Source organism: Oryctolagus cuniculus, chromosome 9 (genome assembly GCF_964237555.1).
Source record: "Oryctolagus cuniculus chromosome 9, mOryCun1.1, whole genome shotgun sequence".
In the NCBI taxonomy this organism is placed as follows: domain Eukaryota; kingdom Metazoa; phylum Chordata; class Mammalia; order Lagomorpha; family Leporidae; genus Oryctolagus; species Oryctolagus cuniculus.
Window position 1 is genome coordinate 68,822,046 of NC_091440.1, and position 20,467 is coordinate 68,842,512.

The 20,467-nt window shown below is 42.9% G+C and overlaps 1 protein-coding gene across 5 annotated transcripts in view; it reads left to right on the top strand.

Annotated features, from left to right (window-relative positions):
• The window catches only part of PHF11 (PHD finger protein 11), a 45,687-nt gene that overhangs the window by 12,967 nt on the left and 12,253 nt on the right, over positions 1 to 20,467 (top strand). For all 5 annotated transcript variants that reach the window (NM_001389492.1, XM_008273847.4, XM_051832209.2 and 2 more), the window contains 4 exon segments: positions 5,241 to 5,348; positions 12,045 to 12,178; positions 16,345 to 16,394; positions 19,126 to 19,181. In NM_001389492.1, coding sequence (NP_001376421.1) covers positions 5,241 to 5,348; positions 12,045 to 12,178; positions 16,345 to 16,394; positions 19,126 to 19,181 — 348 coding nt within the window.

Here is a 20,467-nt window from a genome sequence, read left to right on the forward strand (position 1 = left end):
AGAGAAGGGTCTTCCTTCCGTTGGTTCACTCCCCAATGGCCGCCACAGCCGGTGCTGTGCCGATCCAAAGCCAGAAGCCAGGTGCTTCTCCTGGTCTCCCATGCAGGTTCAGGGCCCAAGGGGCCATCCTCCACTGTACTCCTGGGCCATAGCAGAGAGCTGGCCTGGAAGAGGAGCAACCAGGACTAGAACCCGGCGCCCATATAGGAGGCCAGCACTGCAGGGCGAGGATTAACCAAGTGAGCCACGGCGCTGGCCCAGAATTTTAATTTAAACACCAATTTAATTTACTGAATTTAAATTTTAAGCAGAAAGCTAATTTTGTTTTTCTGTACAGTGAACAGTTTTTCTGCACCACAATAATCTATACTTTTCTCATCAATTTGTAATAATAGTAATGATAACTATTATTATTTGACACAAAGTAATGTTCTGGTAGCTGTACCTACATTGAAGTATTAACCGTTATAGCAGTCCTAACAGGCTGGTATGATTAGTATCCCCAGACCGAAGATGAAACAGCCAAGAACCAGGGTCTTGTGGCTAGTTAGTTGTCAAGCCAGGATCCTTACCCAGGCAGTTCGGTTCTAGAACCGCAATGCTCACTCAGGGTGTAGCAGTACCATTTGTCATGTGTGCACAGTCAGTTTCTCACTCTCAAACCCTGAGCTGATATAACACTACCTTATTTACTGCCGCTTCCCAACAAACTGTCTGTAGCTTTGGGGCTTTGAATTTTAGAACCAGCTTTTTAAATTTTACAAAGGTTTCTTTTATAATTTTCAATGGCACTGCATTGAATTTATAGATCAATTTGGGAAAAACAGGCATCGTCATAATATTTGAGTCTTCTCATCCATTAACAGGATCTCTTTGTCCAGTTTTTAAGACCTTTTTAAACGAGCTGTTGTTGGTATATAACAGGCATAGGGAATGTCTAGCCCACGGGCCATATAAGGTCTGTGAAATGATTTGGTCTGACCCTTCCAAGGCAACCACATATGGGACTTCAAATTCAGTAAATCTATAGCAGGCTAATGCTTAAGTTGATAACAAGTAATGTTACGAATATCTAGATGGCCCTTGGCAGAAGAAAAGGTTCCCCACCCCTGGTACATGCAAACACTGTTGATTTTTACTTACTGATCTCATTGAACAACCTTGCCAGATTCTTGTTGTAAACATCTATAGATTCACCTGGATATTGTATTTCCACATTGCTCATCTGTAAATAGGATAGTTTATTTATTTCTTAGTTTGAGGGCTTCATAATCTCACTTTTCTTTTTTTATAAATTATATTTTCTAGAAAATTATAGTGACGATAATTAGAAGCAGTTAAAGTAGGGAGTACTGTCTTGTTTTTAATATTAATATTTAGGAGCTTCTAAAGTCTTATTGAATTTGTATATGCTTTAGATTGTTTTTAAAGATTTATTTACATATTTGAAAGGCAGAGTTAGAGAAGAAGAGATAGAGAGAGATCTTCCATCCACTGATTCACTCCCCAAATGGACCAGGCCAAAGGCAGCAACCTGGAACTCCATTCAGGCTCCACTGGATAGCAGGGGCCCAAGCACTTGAACCATCTTCCATTACTTTCCCAGGCATATTGGCAGGGAGCTGGATCAAAAGTAGAGAAGCCAGGACAAGGACGCATGCCTATACGGGATGCCAGCATTACAGGCTATGGTTTAACCTACTGCACTGCAACACCAGCCTTTGCTTTAGATTTGTAATGGTTTCATTTTATTAAAACAATGAAGTAAACCTTCTGTATCTAATCTGTTAAAGAATATTATGGCAGTCGTTTGGCACAGCATTTAAAACTCTGCTAGGAGACCTACATTCCATATAGGAGTGCTTGAGTTTGAGTAATAGCTCTGCTCTTGATTCCCGCTTCCCCTGGGAGGCAGCAAAAGAAGCTCAAGTACTTGTATACCTGCAACCTATGTGGGAGTTCTGGGTTGAGTTCTAGGAGCCTGGCTTCGACCTGGCCCAACCCCGGGCTATTGTAAGCATTTAGATAGTGAACCATCAGAGGGAAGGTACCTCCCTGCCTCTCTATCATTCAAATAATAAGTAAATAAATACTTTTTTGAAATTGAGCTTTGAATATTATGAAACACTTGTTCTGCTGTCTATTGAAATGGTCTGATTTCTTTCTTGTTTCTTCTGTGGCCACAAACAGTGCTAGATGCTGTATTTTATTTATATATGGCCATCACTGTGGCATAGCCAGTAAAGCTGCCACCTGCAGTGCGAGAATCCCATATGGGTACCAGTTCAAGTCCAGGCTACTCCTTTTCCAATCTAGCTTCTCCTCCATGGCCTGGGAAAGCAGTAGAGGATGGCCCAGGTGTTTGGGCTCCTGCACCCACTTGGGAGACCCAGAAGCAGCTCCTAGCGTTGGATCGGCCCAGCTGCAGCTATAGCAGCCATCTGGGGAGTAAACCGGCAGATAGAAGACTTTTCTCTCTGTTTATCCCTCTCTCTGTAATTCTGTCTCTCAAATAAATAAAATCTTTAAATATATATGTGTGTGTGTGTGTGTGTGTGTGTATACATTTACACAGTTTGAAGATTTTTTAAAAATATCTCAAACTTAAAGAAAAAATGCACATATAGTACAAATAACTTTTCTTTTTGGCCAGAACCATTTTAAATTAAACGATGTGTCATCTTTCCCTAATAATTTAGTATTTTTTTTCGGCAAGAACCTTCTTTCCCATAGCACACTATAGCCACTAAGATCAGGAAACTAACATCATTACATTGCTGCTGCCTAATCCTCAAGCAGCTTTCATGTGTTGTCCTAATTGCAGAAGAGTCTAGTCTAGGACTTGCACTTAGTTTTCATGTCTCAAGATTTTTTTTTAAGATTTATTTATTTATTTGAAAGAGTTATACAGAGAGAGAAGGAGAGGCAGAGCGAGAGAGAGAGGTCTTCCAACTTCTGGTTCACTCCCCAAATGGCTGCAACGGCCGGAGCTGCGCCGATCCGAAGCTAGCAGCCAGGAGCCTCTTCCAGGTCTCCCATGTGGGTGCAGGGGCCCAAGGACTTGGACCATCTTCTACTGCTTTCCCAGGGCATAGCAGAGAGCTGGATGGGAGGTGGAGCAGCCAGGACTCGAACTGGCGCCCGTCTGAGATGTGGGCATTACAAGCGGAGGCTTTACCCACTATGCCGCAGCATTGGCCCCTCTAATATACTATTAATGTTGATTTGCTGCTGTTAAGTTTATTGATATAACTTACATGAAACAAGCTGTACTCTTTTTCAGTGTCGTTTTGAAGTTTTGAGACTCATCTGTACCTATGTATCCATTACCATGATCAAGATATGGAACATTTCCATTACTCCAGAAGGTTCCCTCAGCCTTCTGTGTAATCACTTCCTTTCTACCCTAAGTCCCTATTGACTGGCCTTTTCTGTTTGCAAATTTCCTATGAAAGAATCCCTATGGTATATACTCTTGTATCTGGCTTCCTTTGCTCCTTGCAGTAATTTTGAGATTCATCCCTGTTTTTGTATGTATCTGTATTTTGTTCCTTTCTATTTCTCCATAGTGTTCCATTGCATGAATAGATCAGTTTCTTTAGCCATTCATCTATTGTTTCCAATTTGGGGCTCTTAAGTCTGTAATGAACATCTATATATGAGTCCATATGCTTTTTTTTTTTTTTTAAGATTTTCTTTAATTATTTGAGAGGTAGAGTTACAGACGATGAGAGGGAGAGACAGAGAGAAAGGTCTTGCTTCTGCTGATTTGCTCCCTAAATGTCCACAACAGCTGGAGCTATGCCGATCTGAAGCCAGGAGCCCGGAGCTTCTTCCCGGTCTCCCACGCGACTGCAAGGGCCCAAGGACTTGGGCCATCTTCTACTGCTTTCCCAGGCCATAGCAGAGAGCTGGATCAGAAGTGGAACAGCCAGGACTCACACCGGTGCCCATATGGGATGCTGGCACTGCAGGCAGCAGCTTTACCCACTACACCACAGCGCTGGCCCTGAGGAATCCAAGTACTTGAGTCATCCCCCTGCTGCCTCCCAGGCACATTAGCAGGAAGCTGCATCAGAAGCAGAGGTGGAGCTGTATCCCAGGCACTCTGATGTTGGATGTGGACATCCCAAGCAGCAGGTTACCCCACTGCACCAGAGCACCTACCCTACTTTTTCCTATATTCTTGATATGAGTCATTTGTCATATATTTTGTGACTATTTTCTCACAAGGCCTTGCCTTTTAATTTTCTTTGCGGTGTCTTTCAGACAGCAAAAATACTTAATTCTGTTGAATTCTAACTCTTTTCTTCATGGTTTTTGCTTTTTATAAGATACCTTTAGCTATGTCAGTTTCACAAGAAATCTTATATTTTCCATGCCCCCTGTTGTTTAACCAGATATGTAATACTGATTTTCAGTTAGAAGTTAGGTTGGATTTTTTTTTTTTTTTAATCTAAGAGGCAGAGTTACAAACAGAAGGAGAGACGGAGAGTTCTTCCATCCACTGGTTCACTCCCCAAATGGCCACAATGGCTGGAACTGAGCCAAACTGCAGCCAGGAGCCTGGAGTATCTTCCAGATCTCCCTTGCAGGTGCAGGTGCAGGAGCCCAAGCTCTTGGGCCATTGTCCACTGCTTTTCCAGGCCATCAGAAGAGAGCTGGATTGGAAGTGAAGCTGCTGGGCATGAACTGTCCCCCATATAGGATGCTGATGTGACAAATGGAGGCTTAGCCTACTATGCCACAACACCAGTGCTAGGTTGTATTCTTAGGGTTTCATGCAGCACCAAGAAACTTGAAGTGATCTACACCTAAGAGGGTAGCTGTGGTAAGTTCTGAGGGCATTTCATAGCTCCTGAGGGCAAGCGCACAGGTGCCAGAAAGCCGTCAGGGATGTCCTCTCGAGCCCTCTCTTTTCTTTCTTTGCAGATTGGCTTGTCCTAACCACATGGCTTCAGGTATTTCTGAGTCTGTTCTACACTCCTGGGATAGGGAATCAGTTTCACAACTTGATGTCAGGGTCTGCCCAGGTCCAGTGAGCTGTAATTAGAGTATAAAACACATCTGGGAATTGGGGTCTCTCCCAAAGAAATGGGGTGGCTTCTGTGGTCTGCTCATACATCTGAAAAGGTTGTCACTGCTCCATCCTAATCCCGCTGCCATTCCTGCTGAGTATCTCAGGTACCATTTGCTGACTTGTTTTTAATAACTCTGGAATTTTTCCCTCTGATCTGCAGTTATATTCCTCAGCACTTGTGGAATGTGAGGATCATGATCCACATAATCATGGTAGAAATTTTGATGTGGAATCAGTAAAGAAAGAAATCCACAGAGGAAGGAAGTTGGTAAGTAGAAGTGATTTTATTAACTCACGTAGGATGACCATATTTTCAGGGAATGCATTCAAAAGAAAGTCTGAATGATAAAGCAGGGACAGAGAAACATCTGGGAGAGCTGGAAGAAGTGGGACCTGTTTTAGAAGCTTAGATTCAAGTGAACATTTAGTGTTGTAGAACATGATTCGTCAGTAAAGTTGGTAAGAGCTGCAGAGCGCCTACCTGTGAGTAGAAGAAAACCTCAACTCAAACTGGCTTTAACACAGAGCAGGCTTATTTCCTCCTTAACCAGAGGGGAAGCTGGCCTCAGGTTTAGTTCAGTGTCTAAACGTGTCATCGGGGGTTTATGTTCTTCTTTGTGCTCCTGCCTCTGATATCGCCTGGTCCCCTCGTGGTGATAAGGTGGCTGCAGTCAGAATCTGGCGCTTCAGGCTTTCTGGTTCACAGTGTAAAAGGAAGTTCCTGTTTTTTATATAGTCAGATCTGTCTTTTTCTTTGTGGATTCTGGGTTTTCTGCCTGCCTTTGATAGTATCCTCAGTGCCATGCTTTTTTCTTTCTCCTGCACCTCCTATTTTTTTTTTAAGTTTCTAAAATTCTGTTTATAGTATTCCTCCCCCCATATTTGTGGTATCACTTTCCATGACTGTAGTTACTCATTGTCAATGATGGCCTGAAAATATTAAATGGAAAATTCAGAAATAAGTAATTTAAGTCCTAAATAATTTTTATTATATTTTATTTTTGTAGTTATTCTATTTTATTATTGGTTAAAGTTAACTTCTTACTGTGCCTAATTTATAAATCGAACTTTACCATAAGTATGTATGTATTGGAAAAAATAAAGTATCAGTATATGTAGGGCTCTTTACTATCCAAGGTTTTAAACATCCACTGAAGGTCACAGAATATATTCACTGTGTACAATGGGACTGTTATTTGTAGTTAAAATTTTTCAAAGATTTATTTATTTACTTTGAAAGTAAGAATTAGAGATCTTCCATTTACTGGTTCACTCACCAGATGGCTACAATGGCCAGCACTGGGACTAGCCTGAGCCAGGATCTTCATCTGGGTCTCCCACATGAGTGGCAGTAGCACAAACACTTGGGTCATCTTGTGCTACTTTTCTCAGGCCATTAGCAGGGAGCTAGATGGAAAGTGGAGCAGCGGGACATGAACTAGAGTGCCAAAGCTGGAGCTAGGCCATTCAGGAACCAGGAGCTTCATCCGGGTCTCCCACATGGCTGCAGGGGCCCAAACATTTGGGCCATCTTCCACTGCTTTCCCACACCATTAGCAGGGAGCTGGATCAGACGTGGACCAGCCAGGACTTGAATCGGCACCAATATGGGATGCCAGCACTGCAGACAGGCTTATATGCCACAATGCCAGTCCCAGTAGTATATCTTAAAATTAAAATTTGGTGTTGCAATGTCTCTAGCTTTTTTTTTATTGTTTAAGAATGCTTTAGCTATTCAGGGTCTCTTGTGTTTCCATATGAATTTTAGCTTTTTTTTTTTTTTGTCTAGATCTGAGAATAATGACATTGTATTTTTATTGGGATCACATTGAATCTGTAAATTGCTTTCAGTATTATGGACATTTTGATGATATTAATTCTTCCAATCCACAAACATGGAAGATTTTTCCATGTTTTTTTTTTTTATGTCTTCTGTTTCTTTCTTTAATATTTTATAATTTTCATCATAGAGATCTTTCATCTCCTAGGTTAAATTTATTCCAAAGTATTTAAAATTTCTTGTGGATATTGTGAATGGGACTGATCTTAAAAGTTCTTTCTCAGCCATGGCATTGTTACTGTATATGAAGACTGTTGAGTTTTGTGTGTTGATGTTATAACCTGCAACTTTGCCACACTCTCTTATGTGTTCCATTAGTCTCTTAGTGGCGTCGTTCAGCTCTGCTCTATATAGAATCATGTCATCTGCAGAGATCATTTGACTTTCTTCTTTCCAATTTGCATCCCTTTGATTTCTTTTTCTTGCCTAATGACTGGCTAAAACTTCTAAAACTATATTGAATAGCAGTGGTAAAAGTGTTCTACAATGAAAATTACAAAACATTAAGAAAAAGATAGAAGATGAGATACACAAAAAAATGGAAAAATCTTCCATGTTGGTGGATTGGGAGAATTAATATCATCAAAAGGTCCATACAACCTAACGCAATTTATAGATTCAGTGTAATCCCAGTAAAAGTACCAAGAACATTCTCTTCAGATTTAGAAAAAATGATCCTAAAACTCATATGGAAACACAAGAGACCAGACCATGAATAGCTAAAGCAATCTTAACAAAAAACGAAGTCAGAGGATCACAGTACCAAATTTCAAGACATACTACAGGGCCATTATAATCAAAACAGCATGGTACTGGAACAGAAATAGGCACATGAACCAGTGGAACAGAACAGAAACCCCAGAGATTAATTCATGCATCTACAACCAACTACTCTGATAAATGAGCTGAAATTACTCCCCGGAGAAAGGACGGTCTCTTCAACAAATGGGGTTGGGAAAATTGGATCTCGGCGTGCATAAATATAAAACAGACTCCTACATTACACCCCTTTACAAAAATCAGTTCACAGTGGATCAAGGATCTAGATCTAAGACCTGAAGCCATCAAATTACTAGAGGATAACATAGGGAAAACACTGCAAGTCATTGGCGCTGGCAAATACTTCTTGGATAATACACCGAAGCACAGGCAATAAAAGCAAAGATCGATAAGTAGGAGTACATCAAGCTGAGAAGCTTCTGGGGGACTGACGTTATAGTGTGGTGGGCATCCCATATGGGCATCAGTTTGTGTCCTGACTGATCCTCTTCTCTTTTTTCTTTTTAAGATTTATTTATTTGAAAGGCAGAGTTACTGCAAGTCAGAAAGAGAGGGAGAGAGAGAAAGAGGTCTTCTATCCACTGGTTCACTTCCCAGATGGCTGCACTGGTTGGAGCTGGACCAGTCCAAAGCCAGGAGCTTCTTCCAGGTCTCCCTTGTGGGTGCAGGGGACCAAGGACTTGGGCCATCTCCCACTGCTTTCCCAGGCCACAGCAGAGAACTGGATCGGAAGTGGCACTAATAGCCTGGGAAAAGCAGCAGAAGATGGCCCAAGTGTTTGGGTCCCTGTCACCCATGTGGGAGATGTGGATGAGGCTCCTGGCTTCAACCTGGCCTAATGCTGGCCATTGCAGCCATTTGGAGAGTGAACCAGCAGATGGAAGACCTCTCTCTCTCTCAGTGTCTCTCTCTATCCCTCCCCATCTAGCTGTCTCTCCCTCTATCTGTGTAACTCTTTTGAAAATAAATCAAATAAATCTTTATAAATGAAGAAGCTTCTGCCCAGCAAATGAAGTGCTCAGCTAAGTATAGAGGCAACTGACAGAATGGGAGAAGATATTTGCAAACTATGCAACTGATAAAGAATTAATTTCCAGAATATATAAGGAGCTCAAGAATCTCAACAACTAAAAAAACAGTCCAGTTAGGAAATGGACAAAGGACACAAAGAAGCAGATTTCAGTGGATGAAACACAGGTGGCCAATAGACATGTAAAAACATGCTAGGATCACTAGCCATCTCGGAAATGCAAATAAAACTCAGGAAGTGGTTTCATCTTAATCCAGGTATAATAGCTGTCATCAAAAAAAAAAATAGGCCAGCGCCGCGGCTCACTAGGCTAATCCTCCGCCTTGCGGCGCCAGCACACCGGGTTCTAGTCCCGGTCTGGGCGTCAGATTCTGTCCCGGTTGCCCCTCTTCCAGGCCAGCTCTCTGCTGTGGCCAGGGAGTGCAGTGGAGGATGGCCCAAGTGCTTGGGCCCTGCACCCCATGGGAGACCAGGAGAAGTACCTGGCTCCTGCCATCGGATCAGCGCGGTGCACCGACTGCAGCGCGCCAGCCGTGGCGGCCATTGGAGGGTGAACCAACGGCAAAGGAAGACCTTTCTCTCTGTCTCTCTCTCTCACTGTCCACTCTGCCTGTCAAAAAATAAATAGATAAATAAATCAAAAAATAACAACTGCTGGTGAGGATGTGGAGAAAAAGATAGCCTAATATACTGTTGGTTCAAATGTAAACTGGTAAAACCATTATGGAGGATAGTATGGAGATTCCTCAGAAATCTGAAAATAGATCTACCATATGACCCAGCCATCCAACTCCTGGGAATATACCCAAAGATAATGAAATCAGCATATGAAAGATTTACTTTATGCCCCATGTTTATAGCAGCTCAATTCATAATAGCTAAAATATGGAATCAACCCAGGTGTCTATCAACTGATGCCTGGATAAAGAAAAAATATATATACATGATGGAATACTACTCAGCCATAAAAATAATGAAATCCTATCTTTTGCAACAAAATTGATACAGCTGGAGACCATTAAGACAAATATCACATGTATGGCCTCATTTGTGGTAGCTAATATATAGAGTAAAAAAATTAATATACGAGTAAAATTGTTGGGAGTCTTAAGCCTGAGGCTGGCCCCTGGCCAGCAGGGGACAGCACAGGCACTCCCCAACAGGGCAAATGGGAGAGGTAAGGTCGACAGGTGATGAACACACCACAAGCACCCGTGAGTTCTGTCGAAGCAGGAACCGCTTTATTGAAGAAGTATACAGGCTTATAAAGCTTACTTTAAGACATGTGCAGTAGGGGAGCCAATCAGCGAAAAGGTCATGCAGGCACGGGTGGACCACGCACAGGGGCACCTTAAGCAAAGTACAGGGATCACGCACTGTCCACGTGTCCGGAACTAAAGCAGACCTATCCAGTGAATATATTCTGCAACCTCCTGTGGATGTGTAAAACCTTGGATAGTAAAGAGACCTCTTTATCTTTCTCCCTCTCTTTCTGACTTGCAGTAACTCTGCCTTTCAAATAAATAAATAAATAAATCTTTAAAAGAAAAAAAGAAGTGGATCAGCCAGGACACAAACTGATACCCATATGGGATGCCTACCACACTATAACATCAGTCCTCCAGAAGCTGATCTGATCTCAAGTAGCTTAAACACAGCAGCCACAGACACGCCCCTCAAACATCCTCCAGGTGACATATTGTAATGGAGATTTTAGGCAATGCCCAACATGAAATTGGTATCTTGGATTTGATTTTTATCTATAGCCCTTGTTTGTATTCCTGCTGAACACTGATCTTTCTCCTTTTTATTTGTTGAACTGTTTATTCAGTGGAGCATTAAGCCTTTGAATATAAAGTAAATTAAAAATACATTATCGGGCCGGCGTCGCGGCTCACTAGGCTAATCCTCCACCTAGCGGCGCCAGCACACCAGGTTCTAGTCCCAGTCGGGGCGCCGGATTCTTTGCCGGTTGCCCCTCTTCCAGGCCAGCTCTCTGCTGTGGCCAGGGAGTACAATGGAGGATGGCCCAAGTGCTTGGGCCCTGCACCCCATGGGAGACCAGGAGAAGCACCTGGCTCCTGGCTTCAGATCAGCGCGGTGCGCCGGCCGCAGCGCGCCGGCCGTGGCAGCCATTGGAGGGTGAACCAACGGCAAAAGGAAGACCTTTCTCTCTGTCTCTCTCTCACTATCCACTCTGACTGTCAAAAAAAAAAAAAAAAAAAAAAAAAAAACATTATCACGGGGCGGGTGCTGTGGTGCATCGGGTTAATGTCCTGGCCTGAAGTGCTGGCATCCCATATGGGCATCGGTTCTAGTCCCGGCTGCTCCTCTTCCAATCCAGCTCTCTGCTATGGCCTGGGAAAGCAGTAGAAGATGGCCCAAGTCCTTGGGCTCCTGCACCCACATGGGAGACCCGGAAGAAGCTCCTGGCTTCGGATGGGTACAGCTCCAGCCATTGCGGCCAATTGGGGAGTGAACTATCGGATACAAGACCTCTCTCTCTCTCTGCCTCTCCTTCTCTCTCTGTGTAACTCTGACTTTCAAATAAATAAAATCTTAAAAAAAAAATACATTATCAGAAAAAATTTTAAAAAGAAAGGAAGAAGGGAGGGAGAGAAATATGATATTCTTGGGATTGTATCTATGAACTACTTGAAATCTGTTTTCTTTATATTAATAAAAAGTTAATAATTCTCTGTCTTCCTCTCTGTTGCTCTGCCTTTCAGATAAATATATCTTTAAATAAAAGCAAGACATCAAATAAACTGAATTAGGAAAAAGTGGTATTACTCAGATTTATTAAAATTATTTTTTGATATGCTGTATAGATTTCAAAGAAGTTTCCTTTCCTTTCTCTCCTGTTCTCTTCTGTAACAGCGCCGCAGGCAGGGATCGCTCCCCCGGGGGAAGATGAGTAGTCACATAGCTCGTAGCAGCACAACCAGGGGCTGCTCTCGCATCAGGTCCAGTGTTCCTGATACCTTGCCTAGTCTGCCAGCTCTGCTTCTCAGAAATCTTGCAAAAAGAGGGAAAGAGATTGTGTTTTGAGATAAAAAGTGTTGGGCTTTTAATCAGCTCATTACAGAACAGTCCAAGTCAAGCATCCTAATTATCTGAGATTTTGCTGAAATATTAGATGAACGGGCGTGTGTAAGTTCCTAATGTTTATAGCTCAGGGTGGAATTTTACTAATAACATCCAGAATTATGAAACAGGTCTGCTGACTTAAATTATCTTTAATGATATCTTTCATTTTAAATGTTAACAAAGATTATGAAAACCAGTACTTAGTGACATCTCTTCTTCTGTAGAAATGTACGTTTTGTGGTAAACGAGGAGCCACCGTGGGATGTGATTTAAAATACTGTGCCAAGAATTACCACTTTTTCTGTGCCAAGATGGACAATGCCTTTCCACACAGTGATGAAGCTCAAGGAATTTATACGTATGTACTAAAATAATTTTAAAGTCACATCTAGGGGATTAGGATAAGGAATAGTTAGGCTAAGATAAAGGAGACGTTTAAAGCTAATTATATATAGATGGCTTCCGGAGGACAGCATGGTTCGGGTGATGCCCACTTGGGAACCTGACCTCACACCTTCTCTAAAAACCAGAAAGGGGAAATATTCAAAAACAAAAACAGAACCATTATGCATTATGCAAGGTTCTGCCTTTGTTTTTGAATCTCTCTTCATTTTTTCCTTCCTGGTAGGAAGCATTACTTGTTATGGAACCAGTCCAGATCTATTTGTTTCTGCAGACAAGATGAGGTTAGCACAGATACATAGGTCTATCCCTTTATTTTGTGTGTGGAATGAAGGTAACTACCCACCACCATTCTTTTTTTTTTTTTTTTTTTTTGACAGGCAGAGTGGACAGTGAGAGAGAGAGACAGAGAGAAAGGTCTTCCTTTGCCGCTGGTTCACCCTCCAATGGCCGCCGCGGCCAGCGCGCTGCAGCCGGCGCACTGCACTGATCCGATGGCAGGAGCCAGGAGCCAGGTGCTTTTCCTGGTCTCCCATGGGGTGCAGGGCCCAAGCACCTGGGCCATCCTCCACTGCACTCCCTGGCCACAGCAGAGGGCTGGCCTGAAAGAGGGGCAACCGGGACAGAATCCGGCGCCCCGACCGGGACTAGAACCCGGTGTGCCGGCGCCGCAAGGCGGAGGATTAGCCTAGTGAGCCGCAGCGCCGGCCAACCCACCACCATTCTGATAAATAGCTCTGGCACCACTCCTGTCTTGTCTAAATGCGATAAACTTTGCAGCACATACAGTAATTAATCATGAAGTACTTAAAAAAATACTGGTCAAATTGCCTTTGGTTTTTAATTTTTCTTCATTTCTTTCAATAATTATTTCATGTTCATTTAGACTCAGCAGGGCAGTTTTCAAATCCAGTGGAATTATATTTGCTTTAGGGAGAGGAGTTGTCTTTCTTTTGACAAAAGATTTCATTTCATTTCAGTTTAATCACTGTACAGTTTGACCAGAACTCAGTAAACCAAGCTCTTTTAAATGATTAAGATTATGATCCATTGATTTATCTCTTTTGGGGTATATATGCCATCTAAATTACAGCATATAAAGTTGAAGGAATGGCATGTCTTGGAAACAGAGTGAACCCTCCTTCATAGTTGTGTTTTGTTTTGTTTTGTTTTGTTTTGTTTTGTTTTGTTTTGTTTAACATGACAGGCAGAGTTAGAGAGAGAGACAGAGAGAAAGGTCTTCCCTCTGTTGATTCACCCCTCAAATGGCCGCCACGGCCGCCACGCAGCACTGATCCGAAGCCAGGAGCCAGGTGCTTCCTCCTGGTCTCCCATGTGGGTGCAGGGCCTAAGCACTTGGGCCATCCTCCACTGTACTCCCGGGCCACAGCAGAGAGCTGGACAGGAAGAGGGGCAACAGGAACAGAATCCAGCGCCCCAATTGGGCCTAGAACCCAGAGTGCCAGCGCCACAGGCGGAGGATTAGCCTCGTGAGCTGCAGCGCTGGCCTCCTTCATAGTTTTAAGATGGATAAAATAGAGAATGGTGGTCTGGAGTTGAAAAGGCAAACTGACTCTTCCCACTTCTTTGTTCATAGATTTGCTTGAGTGTTTTAAATTTTAGTGAAATGTACTTGAATTGCAGCATACTGAATATTAGAACAATGTTAGGAGACCATTTTTAAAATACAGTTTATTGCATAACTTGTTACATTCTTTTTAAGATTTTTATTTATTTGAGAGGTAGAATTACAGACAGAGAGAGGGAGAGACAGAAAGGTCTTCCATCCGCTGGTTCACTCCCCGAATGTCCGCAATAGCCAGGGCTGGGCCCATCTGAAGCCAGGAGCCAGAAGCGTCTTCCAGGCCTCCCACTTGGGCCATCTTCTGCTGCTTTCCCAGGCCACAGCAGGGAGTTTAATCAGAAGAGGAGTAGCCTGGACTAGAACTGGCACCCGTATGGGATGCCAGCGCCCCAGGTTGAGGATTAACCCACTACACCACAATGCTGGTCCCATAGTTTATTACCTTCTTACAATGATTTTAAAAATGATTTATTTTTAAATAATTTAATTTGAGAAGCAGAAATACAGAGAGAGAGAGAGATACGGCATGAGCTACCACCCACTGGTTCATTCCCCCAAACGCCTGTAATTGTCAGGGCTGGGCCAGGCTAACACCAGGATCCTGGAACTCAGTCTGTGTCTCCTACCAGGGTGACAGGGAGCCAACTACGGAACCTTACCTGCTACCTCCCAGGCTGTGATTGGCTGAAAGCTGGAGTCAGGAGCAGGGTCAGGACTTGAATCCAGGCACTCTAATATGGGATATGGACATCCCAAGTGGCAACTTCACTGCCAGGCCAAACATACAACCTAAAATGATGATTTAAAATTCATTTACAGGCTGAATATTTTTCCCTCCTATAGGCATATACCCCCAATTTTATCCAAGTGTTTCAGGTATTATTTTATAACACTAACTTATTTAATAATCTGTTACCTATGCCAGGAATAGATCTAAGTGATGTACAAATGTTAGCTCATTTAGTCCTCATACAGTCCAGTGGGTAGAGACTATTTTCCTCGTTTTACAGATGAGGAAACTGAGGCCCTGAACTGCTTCATAACTTGTCCCTAGGTCACACAGCTGATAAGTGGCAGAGCTGGGCCTCAAGGCTTCTGAATCCCATGTTCCTCTTCACCACGTCGCAAGGGTCAACTATCCTAAGACAAAATGGGCATGCCTACCATCATAGTTTGCAAAGTAATTTTAAATGTGATTTTGAACATGTTTCATGGGTATTTTGTTGCCTAGAACATTAGAAAGGACATGTATAAATATGTGAATTCTATACTGCACTTCTTTTTATATTTGATTTGCTAGGAAGCTCATAGGTGTTATATTCTGAGTTTCATGTGTATTATTTACCTTCCCAAAGAGCTCATCTTGCTATGACTTCTACAATGATCTTAATCACAAGATCAAACAAAAAGAAGCGAAGAATCTGTTATGTCTCAAAATTTAAAAAAAAAATACACTGACTGTACATTAGAACTAATGCACAGGAACTCAGTGAAAGCCTTTTTTCTGTTTTATCAGGGAACAAGTGAACTCTTAGGCATTTTAAAGTTGGATTTAAACATTCAGAGTACATATCAGAAATGAACACCTTACTCAGTGCTATGAGCTACAAAGAGAAATGAGATACTGAACGTCAGAGAAGCATCTCCTGGTGGGGGACCAGAAAGCACAGGCAAGACTGGCGCGGGAGGGCTTTACAAATAGCAGGTTGGCCTGGAGTTCAGACGTGGTGGTGCTGTCATTCTTCTTTACACTTTCTATATGTTTGAAAAAGTTTTAAGTACTTGGCAAATGAAAGTGTTCAGAGATTCCAGGATCTGCAGAGGGAGATGAGTTTTGATTGGGAGTTGCTGGGAAGGCTGCCTCGAGGTGGGAATTGGTGTAAGCAGGAAAGAAATCAGACACTCCCCTAGTCGAGGATCAGCACCATAGGAAAGGAAGGGAAACGCAGCTGGGGGCTGAAGAGAAAGACCGGAAAGAACATGGGACCTGAGCAGCTCCTTGAAGTTTACTCATTTCACTTCTTCCTCAGAGCCTGCAGTGCCACTCGTCTATTCAGGGACGTCGGTCAGTGCGAGGCTCTTTGTAGGTCAGATGTACGACCTGAGGGAGGCAGCTGTTAACTTTGAAAACTGCTTTTCCCCCAAACTAATGTATGCTGTTGTTAGCTGGTTACCGACGCTGAGCAGATAGAAGTCTGTGTACCTTAGAAAACGTTGAATCTTTAGGTATCTTTCTGTAGTAAAATCCAGCTGTCCACTGTGTATGAGCTAGTATTGTTCAGAATATTTCATCAATACTCACTCCTGCAGACAACACCACCTTCCTAAGGCTCGGAGGACGCGGAAGACCTCTGGTAGAGCTTCCCTGTGCACCTGACGTGGGGCAGTCAGTAACCACACGGTTTAAACAGCGTTTCTCTTTAAACATTTCGTGTGAAGTGGTCATGAGAAACAGGATAGGATCCTTTTAAATCACATGATATTTGGGAAGCATAAGTAAGAGTATTTAATGATTCTTTGAAATTGCATATTTTCAGAGTCTTCTGCAAGCAACATGCTTCTGAATCACGAACCATGGCTCAAAGTGGTAAGTTGCTAACATTTTGCTGCTGTGAGTTTTAAAGAAAGATGAATGATTGGTTTATTACCAAATTTTGAGTTAAAATTCTAAGTACCTATAAAATTAGCAATTTCTTTGTGCAATGTGTGATTTAATTGAATTTTGTTCTTCGTGAATAGACATAGTTTTCTCTGACGTGTTCTCTGGTATCTTTCATCATCACTGCGCTCAAAGAATCAAACTGAGACATTTCTAAAAAACGTTGACTTCTGTGAATGCTCCTGTTCTATCAGAGCACTAGAATCTTCAGAAGATGAAATGAAATGAATCAAGTGTTGCACGTCCCCTGAATGAAAATTTCCAGAGGATGCCTGGTTAGCATCTCAGCTGTAGCTGAGGCAGATTGGATCCTGGCTAAAGGAGTTGTGGGATGCACACTCGTTCTGGAGCAGCACCGTGTAGTTCCAGAACAGCAGTGTCTCACAGCCCTGACTGTGCCTGCTCACTGAACTGCAGTCAGGGTGGGTTTGAGAAAGGCGGCTCTGTACTGGACCAGCTGCATTTCCTGATATAGACAACACTGTAAATGTCTCTACCCTCTTTTCTTACTCCATTTAGCCTTTTAATTCTTCAGGAAATATTATGACAAAAGACTGTTCTCAATCAATGTTTATTGACAGGAAAATATGACAATAATATATCTTTTTTTTAAGATTTATTTATTTATTTGAAAGTCAGAATTACACACAGAGAGGGGAGAGGCAGAGAGAGAGAGATCTTCCATCCGATGGTTCACTCCCCAATGGGCCACAACAGCCGAAGGTGCGCCATCCGAAGCCAGGAGCCAGGAGCTTCCTCTGGATTTTTTTTTTTTTTTTTTTTTTTTTTTTTTTTTTAATTTATTAGCTGGCGCCGCGGCTCACTAGGCTAATCCTCCGCCTTGCGGTGCCGGCACACTGGGTTCTAGTCCCGGTCTGGGCGTCGGATTCTGTCCCGGTTGCCCCTCTTCCAGGCCAGCTCTCTGCTGTGGCCCGGGAGTGCAGTGGAAGATGGCCCACTGCACTCCCAGGCCACAGCAGAGAGCTGGATCAGAAGAGGAGCAGCCAGGACTAGAACTGACACCCATATAGGATGCCGACACTTCAGGCCAGGGCTTTAACCCACTGCACCACAGTGCCGGCCCCTACAATAATATATCTTTTTTTTTTTTTTTTTTTTGACAGGCAGAGTGGACAGTGAGAGAGAGAGACAGAGAGAAAGGTCTTCCTTTGCTGTTGGTTCACCGCGGCAATGATGGCTGGTGCGCTGCGGCCGGCGCACTGCACTGATCTGAAGGCAGGAACCAGGTGCTTCTCCTGGTCTCCCATGGGGTGCAGGGCCCAAGGACTTGGACCATCCTCCACTGCATTCCCAGGCCACAGCAGAGAGCTGGCCTGGAAGAGGGGCAACCGGCAAAGAATCCGGTGCCCCGACCGGGACTAGAACCTGGTGTGCCGGCGCCGCAAGGCGAAGGATTAGCCTATTGAGCCGCAGCGCCGGCCAATAATATATCTTTTAAAGTCCAGATTATAACACTGTTGTAAAATGAATCCTTTCCCCCTAGAGGAAACTGTTGCTGTTCCTTTTGAATTCTTCTAGAAGCAGTTTGTGTATGTAAACACACCTATTACTGTATGTTGTCTTTATAACCTCATACATCACAGAGTTCCTTGCACATCAACACAAGTGGAATCCTCCTGTTTTAAAGGCTGCATAATATCCCATTGTGTAACTGTAACAACAGTTATTTATTTATTTTTTGCTTTAAGATTTATTTTTTATTTGAAAGGCAGAGCTACAGAGAGGCAGAGGCAGGGCAAGGGAGCAGGGAGGGAATCTTCCATCCACTGATTCACTCCCCAGATGACCACAACACCTGGAGCTGAGCTGATCTGAAGCCAGGAGCCAGAAGCTTCCTCCAGATCCCCCACATGGGGGTGCAGGGGCCCAAGGACTTGGGCCATCTTCCACTGCTTTCCCAGGCCATAGCAGAGAGCTGGATCAGAAGTGGAGCAGCCAGGTCTTGAACCGGCGCTCATATGGGATGCTGGTGCTGCAGGTGGTTGCTTTATCTGCTATGCCACAGTGCTGGCCCTACAATAGTTCTTGTTCACCACTTGATGGACACTTAGGTTCTTTCCAGTTCTGTTAAATTTAACCTTCAGTTAACACTGTTCTTCATGTAGGTTTGTGCCTCACTGTAGGCATAAGGAAAATTTCCTCTGAGTAGAACTGCTTATTTGGATGATAGGAACAATGAATCTTTGGGTAACTCTTGGCCAGTTTCCCCCCCGAGAAGCTGTACAGCAGTACAGTCCCCCAGAGCTTTGGGAACATTGCCTAGCACGCATCTCCTTCCATTCAATAGGTGGAAACCCCTCTCTTCTGTACATATATTCCTGTATCTTTTCACAAATTAGATTTTTTCTCCTGTGACCTAGTTTGTTCATTATTCTGTTCAGTGAGCCCTATCCCCTGAAGATCCCCAGCTCCTCACCCCTTTTTCTACCTATTTACCTTTCTCCTATTGACGTATAAAGATCTTTTTCTGCATTAAAAATTGACTGTTGTACCTGCTGAAAACATTTAGTATAAGTTTACCATACCTTTTGACTTTGTAATAACTTTTGACATATAAGAGTTTTGTATTTTATGTCATCAAACAGTAATATCACCCATTCGAATTTTTTAATGTTTATGTTTTTAACTGATTGTGCAGGAATGAAAATGAAGAAAGGAAGAAAGAGACGTCTCTCAGCAGACATTCATGTGCCGGTGATTTTTTAAATTATTTTTTCCCCAGAAACCTTTTATTTAAGGAATATAAACTTCATGCGTTTCATAAATACAACTTCAGAAACAGTGATTCTTCCCTCTATGCCCACCCCCCCACACTTTTTCCTCATTCCTCTCCTATTCACATTCTTTCTTTTTACTATTTTTTTAAAGATTTTATTTATTTGAGAGGTAGAGTTAGAGAGAGAGAGAGAGAGAGAGAAAGGTCTTCCTTCCATTAGTTCACCCCCCAAATGGCTGCAGTGACTAGAGCTGCGCCGATCTGAAGCCAGGAGCCAGGCACTTCCTCCTGGTCTCCCATGCGGGTGCAGGGCCCAAGTACCTGGGCCATTCTCCACTGCCCTCCCGGGCCACAGCAGAGAGCTGGACTGGAAGAGGAGCAACAAGGACTAGAACCAGTACCCATATGGGAAGCCGGCGCCACAGGCAGAGGATTAACCTAGTGTGCCATGGCGCCGGCCCCTAAGATCTATTTTCAATTAACTTTATACACATACAATTAACTCTATGTTAAGAGTTCAACAAGTAGTATGAAAAAAATAAAAACTGTTCCTCAGCATTCAAGACAGGGCTGTTCAAAGTCATTGTATCTTGGAGTGTTGATTTCACTTCTATAGATTACCTTTTAGGTGCTGTATTAGTTGTCACAGGTCAGGGAGAACATATGGTATTTGTCCTTTTGAGACTAGCTTATTTCACTAAGTATGACATTTTTCAGTTTCATCCATTTAGTTGCAAATTACTAAATTTTCCTTTGTTCTTTTTTTACCATTGTGTAGTTCCATGGTGTATACATCCTATAATTTCTTTATCCAATCTTCAGTTTACAGGCATTTGAGTTGGTTCCATATCTTAGCTATTGTGAATTGAGCTGCTATAAATATGGGGGTATAGATAACTCTTACATATGCTGATTTAATTTCCCTTAGATAAATTCCCAGGAGTGGGATGGCTGGGTCATATACTAGGTCTGTATTCAGATTTCTGAGGTATCTCCATACTGTCTTCCACATTGGCTGTACCAGTTTACATTCACACCAACAGTGGATAGGGTACCTCTTTCCCCATCTCCTCACCAGCATTTGTTGTTTGTTGATTTCTGTATGAAAGCCATTCTAACTGGGATGAAGTGAAACCTCATTGTGGTTTTGATTTGCATTTCCCTGACAGCTAGTGATCCTCAGCATTATTTCAAGTGTCTACAGGCCATTTGGATTTCCTCTTTTGAAAAATGTGAATGTCCTTTGCCCATTTCTTAACTGCGT